General features: G+C 35.4%; 1 protein-coding gene across 4 annotated transcripts in view; it reads left to right on the forward strand.

Annotated features, from left to right (window-relative positions):
* kdm6a (lysine (K)-specific demethylase 6A) overlaps positions 1–19,746 on the forward strand; it is a 58,743-nt gene that overhangs the window by 37,201 nt on the left and 1,796 nt on the right. For 3 of the 4 annotated variants that reach the window (XM_051118837.1, XM_051118839.1, XM_051118841.1), the window contains 17 exons: positions 17–236; positions 519–653; positions 2,119–2,259; positions 2,349–2,426; positions 5,463–5,567; positions 5,680–6,063; positions 6,147–6,919; positions 10,137–10,266; positions 10,518–10,623; positions 13,168–13,373; positions 13,744–13,805; positions 13,892–13,966; positions 16,167–16,315; positions 16,441–16,555; positions 16,687–16,874; positions 18,108–18,249; positions 18,375–18,501. In XM_051118837.1, coding sequence (XP_050974794.1) covers positions 17–236; positions 519–653; positions 2,119–2,259; positions 2,349–2,426; positions 5,463–5,567; positions 5,680–6,063; positions 6,147–6,919; positions 10,137–10,266; positions 10,518–10,623; positions 13,168–13,373; positions 13,744–13,805; positions 13,892–13,966; positions 16,167–16,315; positions 16,441–16,555; positions 16,687–16,874; positions 18,108–18,249; positions 18,375–18,501 — 3,136 coding nt within the window. The remainder of the gene's footprint in view (positions 1–16; positions 237–518; positions 654–2,118; positions 2,260–2,348; positions 2,427–5,462; positions 5,568–5,679; positions 6,064–6,146; positions 6,920–10,136; positions 10,267–10,517; positions 10,624–13,167; positions 13,374–13,743; positions 13,806–13,891; positions 13,967–16,166; positions 16,316–16,440; positions 16,556–16,686; positions 16,875–18,107; positions 18,250–18,374; positions 18,502–19,746) is intronic. The other variant, XM_051118840.1, reaches the window with a different exon arrangement.

A 19,746-nucleotide genomic window follows, 5' to 3' on the forward strand; every position in this document is an offset into this window, starting at 1 on the left:
TGTGCTTTGTCTCCAGTGTGTTATATCAGCAGCAGAACCAGCCGATGGATGCGCTGCAGGCATATATCTGTGCTGTGCAACTGGACCACAGCCATGCGGCCGCCTGGATGGACCTGGGCACACTCTACGAGTCCTGCAACCAGCCACAGGATGCCATCAAGTGCTACATCAATGCCACGTGCAGCAAGTCCTGCAGTAACATCCCAGCTCTAACCGCTCGCATTAAATGCCTCCAGGTAGAGAGAGTGCTTGCACGTGACGTTATCAGGAGAGGAAGTGTACACGTTTCATTTTAATGTGCCTGTCATTGTGTTTTTCTTTTGGGACGATTGTGACCATTGTTCGTTTTTGAGTTTCTTCCTGTTTGAGTTGAATCACGTCCCCTTGTCTGACATACTATTCACTGAGAATGATATGAGTGTCATTTTCATCTGTGATTTGATGCATACCACCATTGCATTGAGTCAAGCTTAGCTGAATCCGACATTGAACATGTTTTCTGCGCAATCTTTTTCTAGGCTCAGTTGTGTAATCTTCAGCAAGGTAGTTTACCAAGTAAAAGTAAAATGCTCCCTAGTATTGAGGAGGCGTGGAGCCTACCAATCCCAGCAGAGCTCACCTCCAGACAGGGAGCGCTCAACACAACACAACAGGTGAGAACAGATCAGCTAGACAAGCCAGTAGAAACTCTTACACCATCTAATGGTTTAGACTCATAAAAATGATTTGTTAGTGGTAGCTTGGATATTTTAAAGAAATGTTTTGGGTTCAGTACAAGTTGAGCTTGTTGCCATTTGTGGCTTAATGGTTTATTACAGAAAACAATTTCTTGTCACTTAGGTTTATTTATTTTTTAAAAAAGCAAATGTTGCAGTTACAAAAAAAAAAAAAAAAAATTAATAAACTTTTTTTAATAAACTTAATTAGAGATGCTTTTGCTTATTAAAATTTAGAAATTTTAAAATTTATTTAAATTTTTATTCCATTAGAATGGAATCCAGAAAATTAATGGAAAACACTGAATTTGGTTAAAAAAAAAAGTGATGCATTTTATAGGGACTTAATGTAATTTTCCCTGAACTTGTAATGAATTTCTATTAAATTGTGTAAGTTTTATGATTTCAGTTTAGACTTGTTTTTTATTTAATTAAAATGTAATTTAACCATTCAAACAGAGTCTAGAAAAATTTAAATGGTTAATGGTTCAGTATTTCAACAAAAATATTAAGCAGCACAACTGTCGACATTTTTAATAAAAAATGTTTCTTTAGCACCAAATCAGCATGTTACAATGATTTCTGAAGGATCATGTGACACTGAAGTGAAGTCAATACATTTTATAATATAAAATACAATTGAAAACTACTTTATATATTGTAAATATATTTTACAATATTGTTGTTTTACTGTATTTTTGTTTAAATAAGTGAAGCCTTAGTAAGCAAAAGAGACTTTTTTTGTTTTTGTTTTTGTTTTTGTTTTTGTTTTAAAATAAAACATTACAAAACAAAGTTTTTGCTCAGTAGTTTACGGATGTATGTTTGGAGCCGGTTGTTTTAAATCAACAGAAGTTTCATCACCACAGATCTTATGTAACAAATGCTGATAATAGAGCTTAGCATGTACTGAACCCGTTACATTCCTTTAATGAAACATCAAAGTGTGTGGTAAGGCCTGACCTCATGATTAAGTACCACTAAACGGTCCTTAATTTCCAGTCATACAGAACAATGTTGATGTTAACATTGATTCTGGAGAATAATCTTAAACTGCTAAGGTTTAAAGTTATTTCCTCTAGTTCATTAGACCATAGCACTCATCAGCACACATCATCCTTTGTTTCAACATACTGGTCACTAATTTTGGGGAACTGTTTAAATCTACTACATACTTGCTTATATTTTTCGTATATGTACTGATATAATTGAGAATGAGAAAGTTGGCATACACTTTCTCTTGACCTTCCCTTTTGCTTATTGTGCAACAGAGCAGTTTGAAACTGGAACGTTAGTGTTGATGCTTCATTGTCAAACAGTGGTGCAAAAACACAATTTGGGTTACTTTAGTGAAATGTTCATGCAAGTGTCCTAGCTGTTATTCTGTATTTGTTGCCAATAGCAGACCACCTGCAAAGCTCATCAGAGCAACGAAGCCCAGTCCCAAATCCCAGGCCACTCTGTTCCCCCTCATATGGTCTCTGGCCAGACTGATGACCAGTCCAGCCCAGCCAAAAGGAAGAGGACCGCTAGTCCAGCCAGGGTACTAAAGGACAGCTTTTTAGTTTGTTTAATCTGTTACAACTGTTAAGCAATGTTTAATTATTTATGGGTTTCTTGTCTCACCTGCAGAATTCACCAGATTCCTGGGCAAATGATCCAAGTCATCATCAAGTCCCCAACTGGAGTTTAACCCCACAGAAGCTTCAGGTTGGTAGAAGAGTTTTTATTGCTCATTCTGGATGTTTCTACATCTGTGAACTGTTGAAAAAGAATGATTTATGTACACTGCTTTGGGCTCAGTAAGATTTGTAAGGTTTTTTTTTTTTTTTTTTATAAAGACGTCTCTTATGCTCACAAAGTCTGCATTTATTTGATTAAAAATGCAGAAAAAAATGTTTTAAAATGTAATTTGTACCTTTCATGCAAAGCTGAATTTTCATCAGCCATTACTCCAGTCTACAGTGTCACATGATCCTTCAGAAATCATTCTAATTTGCTGATTTTGATACGCAGGTTTATCAGTAATGGAAATGGCTGCTTAATATATTATTTTGAATGTGTAATACTTTTTTCAGGATTTTTTGATTATTAAACCATTAAAAAGAACAGCATTTATTAAAAATAGATTTTCTTTCCTAACAATATAAGGTTTTGCTTTTTTTTTTTTTTTAAATTAATTAATTAATTAATTTATTTTTATTAAAAACAAACAAAAAAGTACTGACCTCAAACTCTTGAATGGTCGTGTTTGTTGTTACAAATGATTTCTTTTTTTTAAATAAATGCTGTTCTTTTTGACATTTTAATTATCAAACTATCCTGAAAGGTTACAGTTTCCAAAAAAAATATTAAGCAGCAAAAACAATGTTTTCAACATTGATGATAAATCAGCATATTAAAATGATTTCCGTAAGATCAGGTGAAACAGAAGACTGAAGTAATGACGCTGGAAATTTAGCTTTGATCACATGAATAAATTGTATTTTGAAGTATATTAAAATGGAACACTGCTATTTTAGATTGTAATAATATTTCACAATATTACATTTTAATTTTTGTTTTGTTTTGTTTTGTTTGTTTGTTTAAATAAATGCAGCCTTGATAAGCATAAAAGACATCTTTAAAAATAATTAAGTCTGACCGATCCAAAACTTTTAAACTGCAGTGTACACTAACAGGCTATTTTTTGTTTTGTTTTGGAATGTTCACCTAGGCTGCTTTTATTTGACAAGACGGTACAATAAAAGCACTAATATGGTGAAATAATATTAGAATTAAAATACATTTTCTGTTTCAATATATTTAAAATGTTATTTCTGTGATGGCAAAGCTGAATTTTCAGCAGTCATTTCTCCAATATTCTGTGTCAAATGATCCTTCAGATATAATTTTAATATGCTGATTTGATGTGCATGAAAAATGTACTATTATTATCAATGTTAAAAAAGTTTTTGCTGCAATTCTAAAGTTTGAGGTATGTCAGATTTATAATTATTTAAAATATTAATACTTAAAGCAATAATCCATTCAATAGAGACAGTGCATTTAGGCCACGCCCACACCAGGGGGAAAAAACAATCCAACGCTCTCCATTGACTTTTTATTGTGGGAAGCTGCCTCCTTGTCATTTCTGACTTATAACAAAAAAAACATAGCAAATTCTAAAAACTGCTATGTGACAAGGTGAACAAGCTAAAAAACACAGAACTATGTTTTTATAAGCTGTTGACCCATAAACAAAAACGAGCATTTAAGGACACAAATAGTTGTAGATGTCAGCATATGTCATGTTGGGCCATTCAGTTGGATCATTATTTCAGCGAAACGAAGGTAAGAAAAGGAGCACTGACATAGACCAATAAAATGTAGTTTCTCAGTATATCTCCTCCTTTCAGGTTTACATAGGGTGGTGAAATAATCCTTTGACATGGTTAAGAATAATGAATGTTTACTGTTGTGGATTAAGTTTCCTTCCAGTGGGCGTAGTTCTCAGAATTATGCCACGGTGTGCTCTACTTTTGTTTTCTTAAAAGAGAAGTCCACTTCCAAAACAAAGATTCACATATAACCATCCCAAATGCGGTTGTAAACGATCCCAGCTGAGAAAGAAGGGTCTTATCTAGTGAAACGATCAGTTATTTGAATAAAAATAATACAATTTATATACTACTTAATCTCAAACGCTCGTCTTGTCTTACTCTGCCTGGACTGCTTTTTTCTGGTTCATGACAGTTGGGGTATGTTGAAAAACTCCCATCTCATGGGAGACAACTTTAAAATCGTCCTATATCGCTGTTTTACCTTTTTTGTTAAGGGTGTTTGATCTTCTTTGCATGTTCATTTTGCATAGACTGGGTCGGTACTTCTGCAGTGATGTAAGATGATTTTGAAATGATTTTTGACGTTGAGGGAGAATATATGATTGGTGTTTTTTAAAATACCCTAACTGTCTTGAGCCAAAATACACAAAGTTCAGTGAGGAAGGCAAGACGTTTTTTTTTAATGACAATAACCAATCGTTTCGCTAGATAAGACTCTTATTTTTCTCGGCTGGGATCGTTTACAACCACATTTGGGATCGCTTGAAGCCGCATTTAAACTGCATTTTGGAAGTTCAAAATCGGGCACCATATCAGTCCATTGTATAAAAAAAAAAAATGCAGAAATGTTTTCCTCAAAAAAAAAAACAATTCCTTTACGGCTGTAGAAAGAAAGACATGAACATCTTGGATGACAAGGGGCTGAGTATATTATATGTGAAACTTTGTTTTGGAAGTGAACTCTTTTAAACGCTTGTTTTTTTTGGGTCGACAGCTTATAAAAATGTAGTTCTGTTTTTTTTTTTTTGTTTTTTTTTAGCTTGTGTACTGTACACCTTGTCACATAGCAGCTTTTAGACATTGTTTTGTTTTTTTTTTTAAGTCAGAAATGACAAGAAGGCAGCTTCTCCCAATACAAAGTCAATGGAGAGCATTGGATTGTTTTCCACCGGTGGGCGTGGTTTTCAGATTATGATGCGTGTCACTTTATTCATCAAAAGTCACAGTAAAATTTGTTACAAAAGAGTTCTATTTCAAATTAATGCTGTTCTTTTGAACTTTATCAGAGATCCTTAAGACTGAAGTAATGGCCAACAAAACATTAAAAATTATGAACTTTTGACAAGTAGTCTGTTTTTATTAAGATGTTATACTGGAGCTGGTGCAAAGCAAACTATTCTGGTTTTGTGTTTTTCCCTCTCAGCTTCTGGAACAGTTACGGACCAACAGGGCAAATCTGAAGCCAGTACAGCTGCAGATGCTGGAACAGTTGGAAAAGCAGCTCAGTCTGATGCAACAGAATCAGCAGGTATGGATCTTGTGTAGTGGTGCTTTGCAGATTGCAAACTTTTAGAGGTAGCTAAAGTTAATTTACTGAGATTTTGCTATTGATGGTCTACCTCTCTTGCTCTCCCCACCAGATGAGGCTGAATGCTATGGGTCAGATACGACCCAGTGTGTCCAACGGTCCTATAGCTGACCCCTCACTGCCTATGAACTCTAATTCCACATCCTCCTCGCATCATCCACACATCACTCTGTCCCGCACACCCTCCGCCCACTCACGATGCGCTGCTCAGCCAATAGCCAACGGACCTGTCCCTGGAAGCCCCGCCCCATGCACGGCTGGATCCCTGGGTAACACAGATGCCGTCTCTGTGGGCAATAATCACCTCCCAGGATCGGGGAGCAACGGAAACGTGCCTTACTTGCGGCAAAACGCACTACCTCATAACTGCACAACCCCCACCAGCAGCAGCATGGATGATGAACCGTGGAAAAGCCAACACATCAACTCCACTCAGGTGAGATTAAATGTCCTGGTCGTTATAAGATCATAACGTTAGGATGTAGAAATAACAATTTGACTGCGTAACTTTATTTGCAGGGGCTTCAGAAGAGTCCAGGTTCATATTCAGCAGGTCCTAATGGCGAGCAGCCTTTCTCTTCCGCTGGGACTTCCCAGCCTACCCCGGCAGCCGGCACTGGCGTTCCAAATCAGGTCGGACGTTCGGCCACAGCCAGCGACACGTTAGCGCAGGAGGCCAGTCACAATCACCTCCCCTCCCCTAGCCCCCCTCACTCTGCTACCTCAGGTGGACAGCAAGGCATGGTGCACACCAAAGAGAGCAAGCCTTCAGGAAACGGGCATTCCGCAGGGACGCCTAACAGCACTGCCACTGCAGAAGGACTGCCTAATCACGTCCATCAGGGCCAGGCAGACGCTGCTGGGGCGAAACCCTGCTCACCAGGTGTACTTAGTTCAGACAATCCTCAGCTCTCTGCCTTGTTGATTGGAAAAGCCAATGAAAGTAATAATAGTAATGGTGGTGGGTTGACGGCTGCCGGCACAAAGGTTAACAACGTTCACCCGAGTCTGCACACGGGGCTTAAGGCGCAGGAAAACTCAGTGGCCTCCTCCCCGTGTTCTGCCATGTCCACGGCCACACCTTCACCCAAATCTGCAGACCATCACAGCACTCAGAACAGTGTTAACAGCCTTAACAGCCCTACGCTCAACGGCAAAGGTCTCGAGGACTCTCAGAGCCCCTTGAAGGTGGCATCTCCGCTGATTTGTCATAAACCCACGCCTCCCTCGTTTGCCCCGTGGTCCTCTGTCTCCATCTACCCCAGCTCCAGTGATGTGCTCAAAGCGTGCAGGTAAGTTACTAATTCCTGTATGCATTTGGGTCTAGTTGTGCAGAATTCCAAACAGATTTCTTGACTGATTTAGTGTTGTTTTGTTGGTTAAGGTTATACCTAAAGGGATAGTTCACTCAAAAATGAGAATTTTGTCATTAATTATTCACCCTCGTGTTGTTCCAAACCCGTAAGACCGCTCATCTTTGGAACACACGAATTAAGATATTTTCGATGAAATTCAAGAGCTTTCTGACCCTGCATAGAGGGCAATGCAACTGACACGTTCAAGGCCCAGAAAGTTAGGAAGGACATCATTAAAATAGTCCATGGGACATCAGTGGTACAACCCTAATTTTCCGTGTCAGTCTTTGATACACGTTTACGATAGTACCACGACAGATGCATTTATTTTTTATTTTTTCTGGTTTCAAACAAGCCGCAGCACATCCGGTTTCTTCATCGGAATGTTGGCTCCTGCGTAAGCAGCACCACATGTATGCGTCATACTCTTGTGAACATGCGCCGAAGACTGAAACAGAAGAGAAGAAAATGAATAAAGTGGTTATTTTTGTTTTCTTTGCACATAAAGTATTCTCTTAGCTTCTTAAGATTAAAGTTGAACCACTATCACATGAACTATTTTATCAATGTCAATACTATCTTTCTAAGCCTTGAGCATGTTAGTTGTGTTGATGTCTAGGCAGGACCAGAAGGCTCTCGTATTTCATCAAAAATATCTCAATTTGTGTTGATGATGAGCGAAGGTCTTACGCGATTTGAACGATTTGAGTGTGAGTAATTAATTACAGAATTTTCATATTTGGGTGAATTATCGCTTTATTACTTGTTTTTTTTGCGTGCATATAAATTGCATGGCCAGATCACATCATCACCTCTACTGCTGTAATACAAATTCATCTTAGTTGATTTGGTTTGAATTTGCTTGATGATGGTTTAGACAGATGACTTTGTATTGTTTGGATTTGTGCTAGAAAGAGATTTGCAGTGGTGAGCTGTTAATTATTTGGAAGGTATTTAGAATACTACTTTTGTTTAGTATTATATTTTATTGTATTATATTTTTTTCATTGTACAAGCTTTGATAAGAAATGTCATGGGACGTGTCAACTTACTCTAAGGGTTTGTCTGTAAAATATACAGCTTCTCTTTAAGATGGTCTATGATTGCAGTATGCTGCCAATATAGTATATACACTACTGTTTAAAAGTTGGGGTCAGTATGTTTTTTTTTTTTAAGAAATAAATACTTTTATTTAGCGAGGATGCTCTAAATTGATCAAAAGTAACCAGGGCTTGACATTAACTTTTTTGCTCACCAGCCGCTGTGGCTAGTGGTTTTCCAAAATTACTAGCCACTCAGCATTTTCACTGGCCACAATTTTATTGTTGGGAAATTGTTTTATATGACTAAAGTTAATGCATACTAACATTTATTTTAATTGATTTCCAGGTCCTTTTTTTGCCTATTTAAAGGGCGTTTTTAAATGCATGCATCTTTCATTTCAAATTCTTATATTTTATTCATAATTTTCACTTAATTTAATAAGACCACTTAATTTAATCTTTCCACTTCAGAAGAAACAGAAATAGTTAGTGGCATTTAGATGCATGTACACACTTAAAGAAGCTAAAATGTAGCATGAAAGCATTTACTTCGCAAAAATGCAACAGTATAAATAATGTTATGGTGTTTAAAATCAGTTTATTAATATAAAAATATGAAATGATGAAAAAAATGCAAAGATAAGCTACTTTTAAATATGAAGTTAAACTGTCCCTTCATGAATGGACCAGTGAATCATTGACTCAGATGATTCATTCAAAACTGCAGAATCGTTCCCTAATGAAACACCGCTGTGTGTTGCTCAGAGATGTGTGAATATTCTGCTATGATCTTTGTTTTGAACTATTTTCGTTAAACAAAAATAGTCAAGACTGACAATATTGTACTAAAATATAGATATTAACTACCCATCTGAACCCTTTTATAAAATCAATGTCAAATTTGCAATCGTGGTTTTCAGGGAAAACTGCACTCTCTTGGTCATCATGTATGTTGCTTAACTAGGCTATATCTTATAAATTTTTAAAACTACAGTTTTACCGCAGTATGTTTCTTCTGTGTGCAGTTGTTCATTTGTGCTGATTTCTCCACAAGATTGTCTCGTACACAGACAGGCTGTGTGATCCAAGCTGTGTGCTGTCAAGCCCTGGAAGTAACAGTAAAGACATGTATAATTTTGCAAACGTTTCTATTCAAATTAATATTGCTGTTCTTTTGAACTTAGAATCTTGGTGGGAAAATATACCAAGGTTTCCACGGGAATATTATGTGGCACAGCAGTTTTCAACATTGATAATTCTAAGAAATGTTTTTTGACACTAAATACATTAAAACAGAAAACACAAAGTTGTAGCAATATTTCACAATATTACACTTTTCACTTTATTTTTGTAGTAAGTAAATCTAGCCTTGGTGAGCAGAAGAAACCTTACAGATCCCAAACTTTTAAAAAGTAGTGTATGCACAGTTTTATTTGTTTGTTTATGCAGTTCTGACTTAATGCATAATTTCATAATTCCAACATATCTAGCACCTAGTAATAAGCAAAACTGCTTATTAAATTCCTGCTTGCAAAATATTTTATGCCACAGCAAAAAAAACCCCAAAAAACTATTCCATCATTAAAAATGACAGCAAAAGTGCCACACTACCCAACAACACGAAGACTAAGCTGCAGAAAATGTCAGGCAGTGTCAAACTTGTCAGTTTTCACAATCACCAAGGTTCTGCTTCCAAACAAAACCTAGCATGACTACGCTCCAGCCTCACAGCTGTAATTTTTTAGAGACGTTTTAGTTACTGAACTTTTGACCCTCTGGCGTGTTGTTTAAAATAGGATATTTCCTCAGTGCTTACAGTCTTATTACACTGTTTGTTTTGACTGGAATAGCTGTTGATGGGGAAGAGGACATTGCCGGTCTGTGTCTCCGTCTCTAGTGATCTGGCTTGTGGCTCCACTTGTGTCTAGAAAGCAACAGCGCACGTACTGACCCTCAGTGCGTCCCTGTCATGTTGACAAGAATACATCAGAGATTACAGTCTTCACTGCAGCATGCAGTCTATAAATATGATTTGGATCATATAAATTGTGTACTATGTTATGTATAGCCATCTGGACATGCTAATGAATGTCATAAAAATTATTTTGCAGAAACCTGGGGAAGAATGGTGTGTCCAGTAACAGCATCTTGCTGGACAAGTGTCCCCCTCCACGGTTACCACCTGCACCCTTCCCTTCTCTGCCAAAGGACAAGCTCAATCCTCCCACACCTAGTATTTATGTGAGTGAAACATCAACATCTGACACGATGCACCCTGGATGCACTTTATCTACTCTTTCTAGTATTACAGCCGGCATGCTATTTACAAGTCAAAACACAATGCAAAAAAGGTCCAGTTGCATTGATTACAAGCATTTGTTTTCATGGGAAAGAAGTAAACTTTGTGTTTGACCTTAATTTATTCTTGCACTATTACACCCCAAGCTTTTATTTTCTCCAGTCACATAAACCTACTTTTTAATCTTTGGCAGTTGGAGAACAAGAGGGACGCTTTCTTTCCACCGCTGCACCAGTTCTGCACAAACGCAGCCAACCCTGTTACAGTGATCCGTGGCCTGGCTGGAGCACTGAAGCTAGGTAAGAGTGTATTTCTGGGTTTTTGTGCACTTTTGAGTGCTTGCCAAAGCACTGTGTTTGTGTGAGCGCTGATCTGTGGTCTGTTTATTTTTATTTGCCTTTCTATGGGTTTTGTTGCGATAAATGACTTTTGTAGATTTGTGACTGAGCCCTCGTTCAAGAGACGTTTAGCTAGCACTGCTACAGACAGTGAGTTTTGGCACACAATTCAGAATGACTTGGGTGTAAATGACAACAGCACCATCTGCATGTTGAAAGTGGCATTGCATGGGAGCAAACCCAGCACAGAAAAAACAGCAGCAGTCGCAGGGTTCTTGCTAAATGGAGTTTTTATGTACCTGCTCTTCAAACCTCATAAATGACTTTGCTTTGAGTTTGGCTCTAATGGTCACCTTTCTATAGAAAGTAGAAGTATTTTAGGGGAAGTTGACATTTAAATTTTAAAATTAGATTCTGAAAGATATTGTATGCTTGTTATTATGTTGTCATGATCTATCAGTGTTAGACCTTTATGTGTTTCATTATTATTGGCTGGCACATTGCTGTCTGGGAAATTTGGGCCATTTGGCCAAATTTAGTATGTTATCGGATATGTTAAATGGCATTTTTATTGTATAACAAAAAAGTGTTTGTCCATATTTTTCTACATATGGCCCTAATCTATGTGTGACTCACCTAGAGTCACTCTACTTCACAACACACTTAACGACTGGCGAGTCACAACTAGACACATTCTGCCAAACCCAAAAAAATAAATAAATAATACAACTCTCAAAAAACACAGCATCTACCCGCACTCCCGCCTCACCAAAGACAACACCGTTGCTTTTATTTGAAACCTGTTTAACCTATTGTAACGTTAAGGTTTGTTTTAATTTTCTTGAGTTGTGCTTAATATAACAGAAAACATTAGCTTCCCTGCTATGTTGGTGTTCCTAATAAATGTCACAGTCTTGAATGTGTTTTGATTAAGTCCGATGCTTCTTTTGTTTTTGGAATTATTAGACACATTTCATTACATCATGCTATTTTTAAACATTCAAGCAATAATATATAAATTATCTCATGCTTATGTCTAAAATCAAGAATTAAAAAGGACTTGGTTCTAAGTAAAAACGGTAGGCTTTTTTCTTTGCATTTCCCAAAAACGAAAGGAACTAAATAAAACATTACTTAATACATTCAAAGCACTATAATTTCCTTACCTATTAACTATTATAGATATGTAATTAATGTATATAGAATAATTTTCATTTGTCATATTCATGTTTTATGAACTTATTTATGAAAACTTCTTTTTGAAGTATAGCTATAAAATAATAAAATAATGCTTGATAATCTTTAAACTGAGAGAATCACTGATATAATTTAGGGTATACTTTCTTCAACTGCATGAAAACAAAACTATTTAAATCTGTAGCGTTAACTTATAAATTAAAATAAAGACAAGAAATAAATCACAACAAGAACAGTGTTTTTCTTTTCAAGAGTTTTTTTTTTTTTTTGACAATTACAAAATGAATGCCGAATGATGTTTGACAGTGAACGCATTTCCACTGCATAGCCACATATAATCGCTGGTGTCAGTCAAAAATATTAAACCTGTATAAAAAAAAAATTATGAAAACGACTGGCAGCAACTGGTTTTTGAATTCTAAGATTATAATCTTTAGACACCACACATTACGCAACTTTTTGTGCTGACTGTAACAGACTGTGTCCAATTAGGCACGATCCATGGTCAAGACCAAATCCCATTTATAATCTGCATGACAGTCGTGTAGTGTGTTTTTTTTTTGGCTTAAGTTTGATTCCGGCTTTGTATTTTTTGTATTTTATTTTATTTTATTTTATTTTATTTGTTTGTTTGTTTGTTTGTTTTTCAAAAATAATGTTTTTTTTTGTTTGTTTTTTTTTTTAATGTTATCATGGTTTTTTGTTAGCTGTATTTTTTTTTTAGTTAATTTTTACCTAATCAAAATAACCCAACTGCAGTTTGATTGAGATTAATTGGAATGCACAATAAAAAACAGCATTGTCTGTTTTTGTAAACAAACTCTTCAGTTGCACCCTTCCCCATTGTCTCTTGTTGCTACTTAAAAATGCTGAAAAATTAAATCACACACGGAATGGTTTTCACAACAAAACCTGACCAGTTGCTACTCAAAAGTAGCCCAAGTATACCAGGGGTCCCCTGGTAAAAATCATGTTTCAGTGGGTAAAATACACATTTTTTTGGGGGGTTGCCCTGGTAAAATTAACATTCCAGGGGCTAAATATTACATTACTGGGGTCGCTTCAACCCGAGGACATGAAAGACAACCCACGGCAACAGTGTTAAAGTAGCCCAATTACTCTGGAAAACTGCAGACTCTGCAACACTGATCACACATTCTCTCCAAAACCATGTCTTAAAAAAAGTAGTCCCCTTTTGAAATTATAATTTGCTTATAAAATATTAAATTAATAATTTATTTATTTAATTTCTGTTTTTACCCTTTGTTTTCATCAGTTGACATTTTGGTGTTTCTCTCTTCATGTCAGACCTAGGATTGTTCTCTACCAAGACTCTGGTGGAGGCCAACCCAGAGCACCTGGTGGAGGTGAGAACTCAGTTATCTCAGCCCACTGATGAGAACTGGGATGTGACGGGAAGCAGGAAGATGTGGCGTTTTGAGAGCAGCCGGTCTCACACCACCATTGCCAGATATGCTCAGTACCAGGCGTCGTCTTTCCAGGAATCGTTGCGGGTGAGTTGTCAATCACATTTGAATAAAAAAAAAAAACATGCAACCCTAAGATGTCAGGAGAATATTTCATTAATGGCATCAATTTAACATGGCTTTAAATGTCTTGGCCGTAGCACATTAGAATTAGATTGTCCATTCACTCTGTACTGGGGCTATTATGTCAACAATCTACATTTCTTCCTCATGCCAAGAATTTGAGTATGTTTTTGTGTTACTATCATGCCATTTGGGAGTTTTTTCACAGAGATTTTTGATAAAGGTGCATTAGCAGCATAAGCATGTGACATTAAATGCTGTTTATATTGTGAAACACTTAATGGATTGGTGCTTGGATACTAATGGCTGCTTTTTCATATTTTTTTTCTAACAGGAGGAAAATGAGAAGAAAGGGCAGAAAGACCACTCAGACACGGAATCTGCTCCATCAGAAAAGTAAGTCCATGTTGAATTAAAGTCTAAATGTTTTAAACACTTTTGACAGAACCATAGTCCTTAAATGGAGCCTGCCTTTGTTTCAGTGTGGTCCGCAGAAGAAGAGGTCCCTTTAAGCACGTCAAGTTTGGGACCAACATTGACTTGTCAGATGAGAAAAAGTAAGTGCTCACTGGTTTTGTTCCCCTTCTGAGTGTTTCTTTATTCAAGCATAGGCCATCTAACATGAAATACAAAGTTGCAGATGTGCTTGTATACATTAAAGTGCACCTATTATGCCATTTTTAAGTTCCTAATATTGATTTGGGATTAACTTACAATAGGTTTAAATGCATACAAGATCAAAAACTTTCATTTTCTCAAAATATGCATTTAATATCACCTCATTTTCCAGCGATTCTCAAACGATTTGTTTGAAGCAGATACGCCCATTGTCATAATTTCATATTTTGAACGCTCAGTAGAAAACACAAAAAACGATTATTTATCGTACTTACCAGTTGCGATTCAGTGGAGCCAGTTGGCCAAAATAAACTGGGTAAAGAGCGAGCGTTTTGTGAATCCTGCATTGAACTTCCTAACATTAGAGAAGCTGTCATCAGTAAAGTGACGTGTTCATGAGCATAGAACATAGGCGGGCATTATGCAAATGTGTTGCATAATGTGGTATTCAAATTCTATAAATACTAAATACTCGTTTAGGCTGTACAGAGTTGATTCTTTATTTTGGGAGACAATTTTATTTATCGTGCACTTTTGGCATTACAACTTTGCAGAACGTTTGCGTTCACTTACAGCTACATTACACGCTGCATTAAAAGCAGTATTGGAAATGGCTTAATAGGGGCACTTTACAGTCCCAGAGTCATTGTGAAACCACAAACTTGTTTAATGAAAATGCATTTGTAGCCACTACATTTGGTTGCAAGATTGCAGATATAGGCACAGCTGTGATCAAGCGTCAGTAGGGCTAATATGACAGTGTGTATACACTACCATTCAACCATATAAAACACTATAAAAACAGTAACAGTTTAAATTGATGATTACAGTTTAACCATGTTGTGATTCTGTCATGAATAAATGATATTCTGTTTCCCTGAAAATGCTAGCTATCACATTGGGCTAAACTCACTCTTAAGGTGAACAAGCTTAAATCAGTTAAGGCTACAACCAATCCTAATTGAAAGAAAACAAGTTGACAAAAAGATTAAATCAACGATTTGGTGATAATTTGTCATGATGAGAGATTTACAAGATTTACAATTTTTGATCATTTAAAGCTATTATAGTAGACTGTAGTGAATAGAGCTTAGATAAGAAATTGCTGTATAGTCTATTAAAAAAGCTTCCTAATTTTTTAATAAAGAGAGTTTCTTATTACTTTTCTTGTTAAACATGAGATTTTTCTTAGCAGAAAACAATAACTGCTTAATGAAGTGTGGAATAGCTAGTGTTTTTTTCTGTTTCTGAAGGATTGATTACACTTGTATTTCTTCTACTTATTTAAAATAGAAATAGTTATCATCAAAATGTTTTTAAATACATTTTAGTACAAGTATACTATAAATACATTTACTGTTTATGTACTTAATAAAAATAACTTGCAACTGGTATACTTGAACTCTGCTAAATTGGAACAACTAATTTTGTACTTAATGCACTATAATTGTGCTGAAGTCCAGCTAAATATATACTTACGTATATTTAAATGTGCTGAAGTGGAACTATTGCAAGTATACTTTAGGTACACTTTAAATGTCTTACATTTGAAGACCGATATTATTCAAGGATCATACATTCCTCATCAGTAGTGACATTAAAACATATTTTTGGCTTTATATAAAGAAATGTGCTTTGTGCGCAAGCAGTACTTCAAATAAAGTTTAATTATAATTTTCATATCAGGAAGCCTCAAGCGATATGTCATTAAATATGTTAATAGATTTAAACTATACTTAGTATAAAATTAATATTTTAAATATATTACTTTTTTACTAGAGAGCAAAATCTGAAATAACTAATCTTTGAAATCTTTTAATCTTATCATGTCCTTTATAAAAACTGTTAGCCAGTTGAGTTCAAGAAGTGGTTTTTACCATGGTGAAAAGGCACTCTGCTTCATGTTGTGCTTAACACTATGTAACAGTAATAAAATTACTCTAATGCACGCCTCATGTGGTTTAGTGCGTCATCAAGACGCTCTAGAAAGTTTAATTGAAGTCTAAAGGATTATTGAGTGAGTGTTAAATGGGCCTTTTCAGACCTCTTGCAGTGTTCAGACAGACTCCTAGAGTTGTGATGGAACAGGGAGACATGTTAGGTCGTTGCATCTGACCTCTCCGCCGTGTGGTCTTGCAGGTGGAAGCTGCAGCTGGCTGAGTTGAGTAAGCTGCCTGCCTTCGTGCGGGTGGTGTCTGCAGGGAATCTGCTCAGTCATGTGGGCCACACCATTCTCGGCATGAACACAGTCCAGCTCTATATGAAGGTCCCAGGCAGCAGGACACCAGGTCAGATTATTGGCGTGCAAGCACATACACATTTCTTCGTGCTTTACTGAGGCAGTGCTTAAATACAGTTGTTACAAAGTGGGGATGTTAATAAAAACATTAAACTTTTTGTATTTTCCATTCAGGTCATCAAGAAAATAACAACTTCTGCTCTGTGAACATTAACATCGGCCCTGGAGATTGTGAATGGTTTGCCGTTCCTGAGCCGTACTGGGGTGTCATGAATGATTTCTGTGAAAAGTAAGCACAATTCTGCTAAAACACCTTATTTTGAGTTTCACCTTCAGTTTAATGTAATAATGAATTTTAGCATGTAAAACTGTCCTTATAGCTTGGATATGTACTAACTGACTGATATGTTCTTTTTGCAGGAATAATATAAATTACCTAATGGGCTCATGGTGGCCAAATCTAGAGGACTTGTATGAGGCCAATGTTCCAGTGTATCGCTTTATCCAGCGACCAGGTGATCTGGTCTGGCTCAATACAGGCACTGTGCATTGGGTTCAGGCTATTGGCTGGTGTAACAACATTGCCTGGAATGTAGGACCACTCACTGGTAAATATTATATAAGATGCCTTTCACTGCTGTTGGACCACCAGATCTGTTCTAAAACATAGTGAGCTGCTTTAGACCTATTGCCTATATATGCAACTTCAAAAAAGAAGTGTTTCAGCTGTTTAAAAATAACATTCAATCTTAAAGCTTAAATGTGACCCTGGACCACAAAACCAGTCATAAGAGTCAATTTTTCAAAATTGAGCTTTATATTTAATCTGAAATCTGAACAAACAAGCTTTCCATTGATGTATGGTTTGTTAGGATACGACAATATTTGGCCGAGATATGACTATTTGAATATATGGAATCAGAGGGTGCAAAAAAATCTAAATATTGAGAAAATCACATTTAAAGATGTCCAATGGTAAGCTCTTAAAATATATCAACTGTTGATATATTTACAGTAGGAATTTTACTAAATTTTACTAAATATCTTCATGAAACATGATCTTTAATTTAATTTTGACCCATACGATGTATTGTTGGCTATTGCTACAAATATACCCCAGCGACTTAAGGTTGGTTTTGTGGTCCAGGGTCACTTATCAAAGATAATTTTGCAAATCCTACCTAGGTTAGAATGTTTTTTTAAATATTTTTTTAAATTATATGTATAATCAACTATGAAAAGTTTATTTGCAAAAAGAGATAACTCCTTTTTTTATTTTCAAAAATCATGTTTTTGTTTTACTGTTAGCTGTATTTTTTAGTTTTAACTTAATCAGAATAACCCAACTACAATTTGATTGAGATTAATTGGAATGCACAATGAAAAAAATTGCAAATGAACTTTTCATATATTAACTTCATATATCAAATTCTCTTTTTTTTTTTTTTTTTTTTTTTTTTTTTTTTTTGGAAGAATTTTGTATTTTGAGCTCACTTTATCAATTAAGCGTACATATATTTAGTTAAAAAACAAAGTAAAAAACAAAAACAAAACTGCTGTCTTGGTAAGTGGCTCACTTGGTTTAAAATGGTTATGCATTTCAGTTTTGAAGAAAGTGATATTTTACAGTCGTTACTCACTCACCCTCATGTTCCAAACTTGTAAGATCTTTGTTCATCTTTGAAACACAAATTAAGATATTTTTGATGAAATCTGAGAGCTTTTTGACCCTGCATAGACACCAGTAATTGAGTAATTGACAGAATTTTCAGATAAACTACCCCTTTAGTTCATCTGTTTGTTAACTGATCAGTGTTTATTTCTTATCTGTCCTTCCTCAGTGCATCAGTACAAGTCAGCTGTGGAACGCTATGAGTGGAACAAACTCCAGAGTGTCAAATCCATCGTTCCCATGATTCACCTCTCTTGGAACATGGCCAGGAACATCAAAGTGTCAGATCACAAACTCTTTGAGATGATCAAGTGCGTCTGCTGCACCACATTTACGATTGTGGCTCTTTGAGAGGTCACATTGACAAAGTTTGTCGTGACTGAAATCTCAAGCAGATTAATGGAAGTGTTAAGTAAGGTCTGTTCCTTCTCCTCAGGTATTGTTTGTTGAGGACACTAAAGCAGTGTCAGACGTTGAGGGAGGCGCTTATAGCTGCTGGAAAAGAGCTAGTTTGGCACGGAAGGACCAAGGACGAACCTGCTCACTACTGTAGCATCTGTGAGGTATGTATGCTTCACCAGGGTTTTTTAGATTTGAATTGTCTATAAATTTTAAATAATAGGAAATGGTTTTACACTCAAGAAATAAATGGTTGCTTTGACACATTCGTTTAAAATTGGACATTGTCAGCCCTGAATATGTATTAAAATAATGTAATTCTAAAAAAGCACCAGAATCTGTTTTTATTCAGAAACAAGTGGAATATTTTGTAATGCATCACCTGAACGTATTTTAGAATTGTTGTCTGTCAGGTTAAAATGTTTTAAATAGTAATTTATAAATGATATAATAATTTCAAATAGAAAGTATAATACATATAAAATTCTATATAATCATTTAAAATCCTATAGATTGTTGCTGACCTTGTGTTTGGCATGTAAATAGCCCATGATGCTAACATGGTATTAAAAAATTAACAAACAATTCTAAAAATGCATAAGTCATGAAAATGTCAACAGGTATTTCAAGTAAATCAATTAAAAAAAAATTCTGGTTATATTCAGCTCTCAAATATTTCTGTGGCTTGAAATGTTACTTTGCAAATGCGATTTCTATTTAAAATGATTTTTGAAAATTCCTATTCTTTAATCACAAGCAACTTGGAAGCATCGTGAAAAATGAAGTGGTTGGGAAAAACTATTATTCTACATTTTTACTCATCATGGCAATCATGCTGAAATTACACTGATCATGGATAACTACACCTGTGATTTTGAATTTTAAATTACATGAATTTTTAGATTTTTAGAATTTTTTTTTTTTTTTCTTTCAACAAATTTAATCCACGTCTTTATTTTTAGATCCTAGAATTTCTGTTCTTTGTGAAGACTTTGTAAAGTCAACATTCAAAGTTTTGTATTGACATTTTGCTTGCTATTAGGTAATTAATATTATATATTATTAGTCTCTTCTGCTCACCAAACCTGCATTTTTTTTTTATCCAAAGTACAGCAAAAACAGTATAATTTTAAAATATTTGTATTTAAAATAACACATTTTTGTTTAAAAATATTTTAAAGTGTAATTTATTTCTGTCATCAAAGCTACATTTTCAGCATCATTACTCCAGTCTTCAGTGTCATATGATCCTTCAGAAATCATTCTAATATGCTGATTTGCATTTTTTTAATTATTATTATAAAAAAAGTATTTTTTTTTTTTTTTTTTCAGGATGCTTTGATTAATAGAAAGTTTGACAGATCAACATAAAAAGATTTTGTAACATTACACAGTACAATTTTGGGAAT

This window comes from Labeo rohita, chromosome 9 (assembly GCF_022985175.1).
Source record: "Labeo rohita strain BAU-BD-2019 chromosome 9, IGBB_LRoh.1.0, whole genome shotgun sequence".
Lineage (NCBI taxonomy): Eukaryota > Metazoa > Chordata > Actinopteri > Cypriniformes > Cyprinidae > Labeo > Labeo rohita.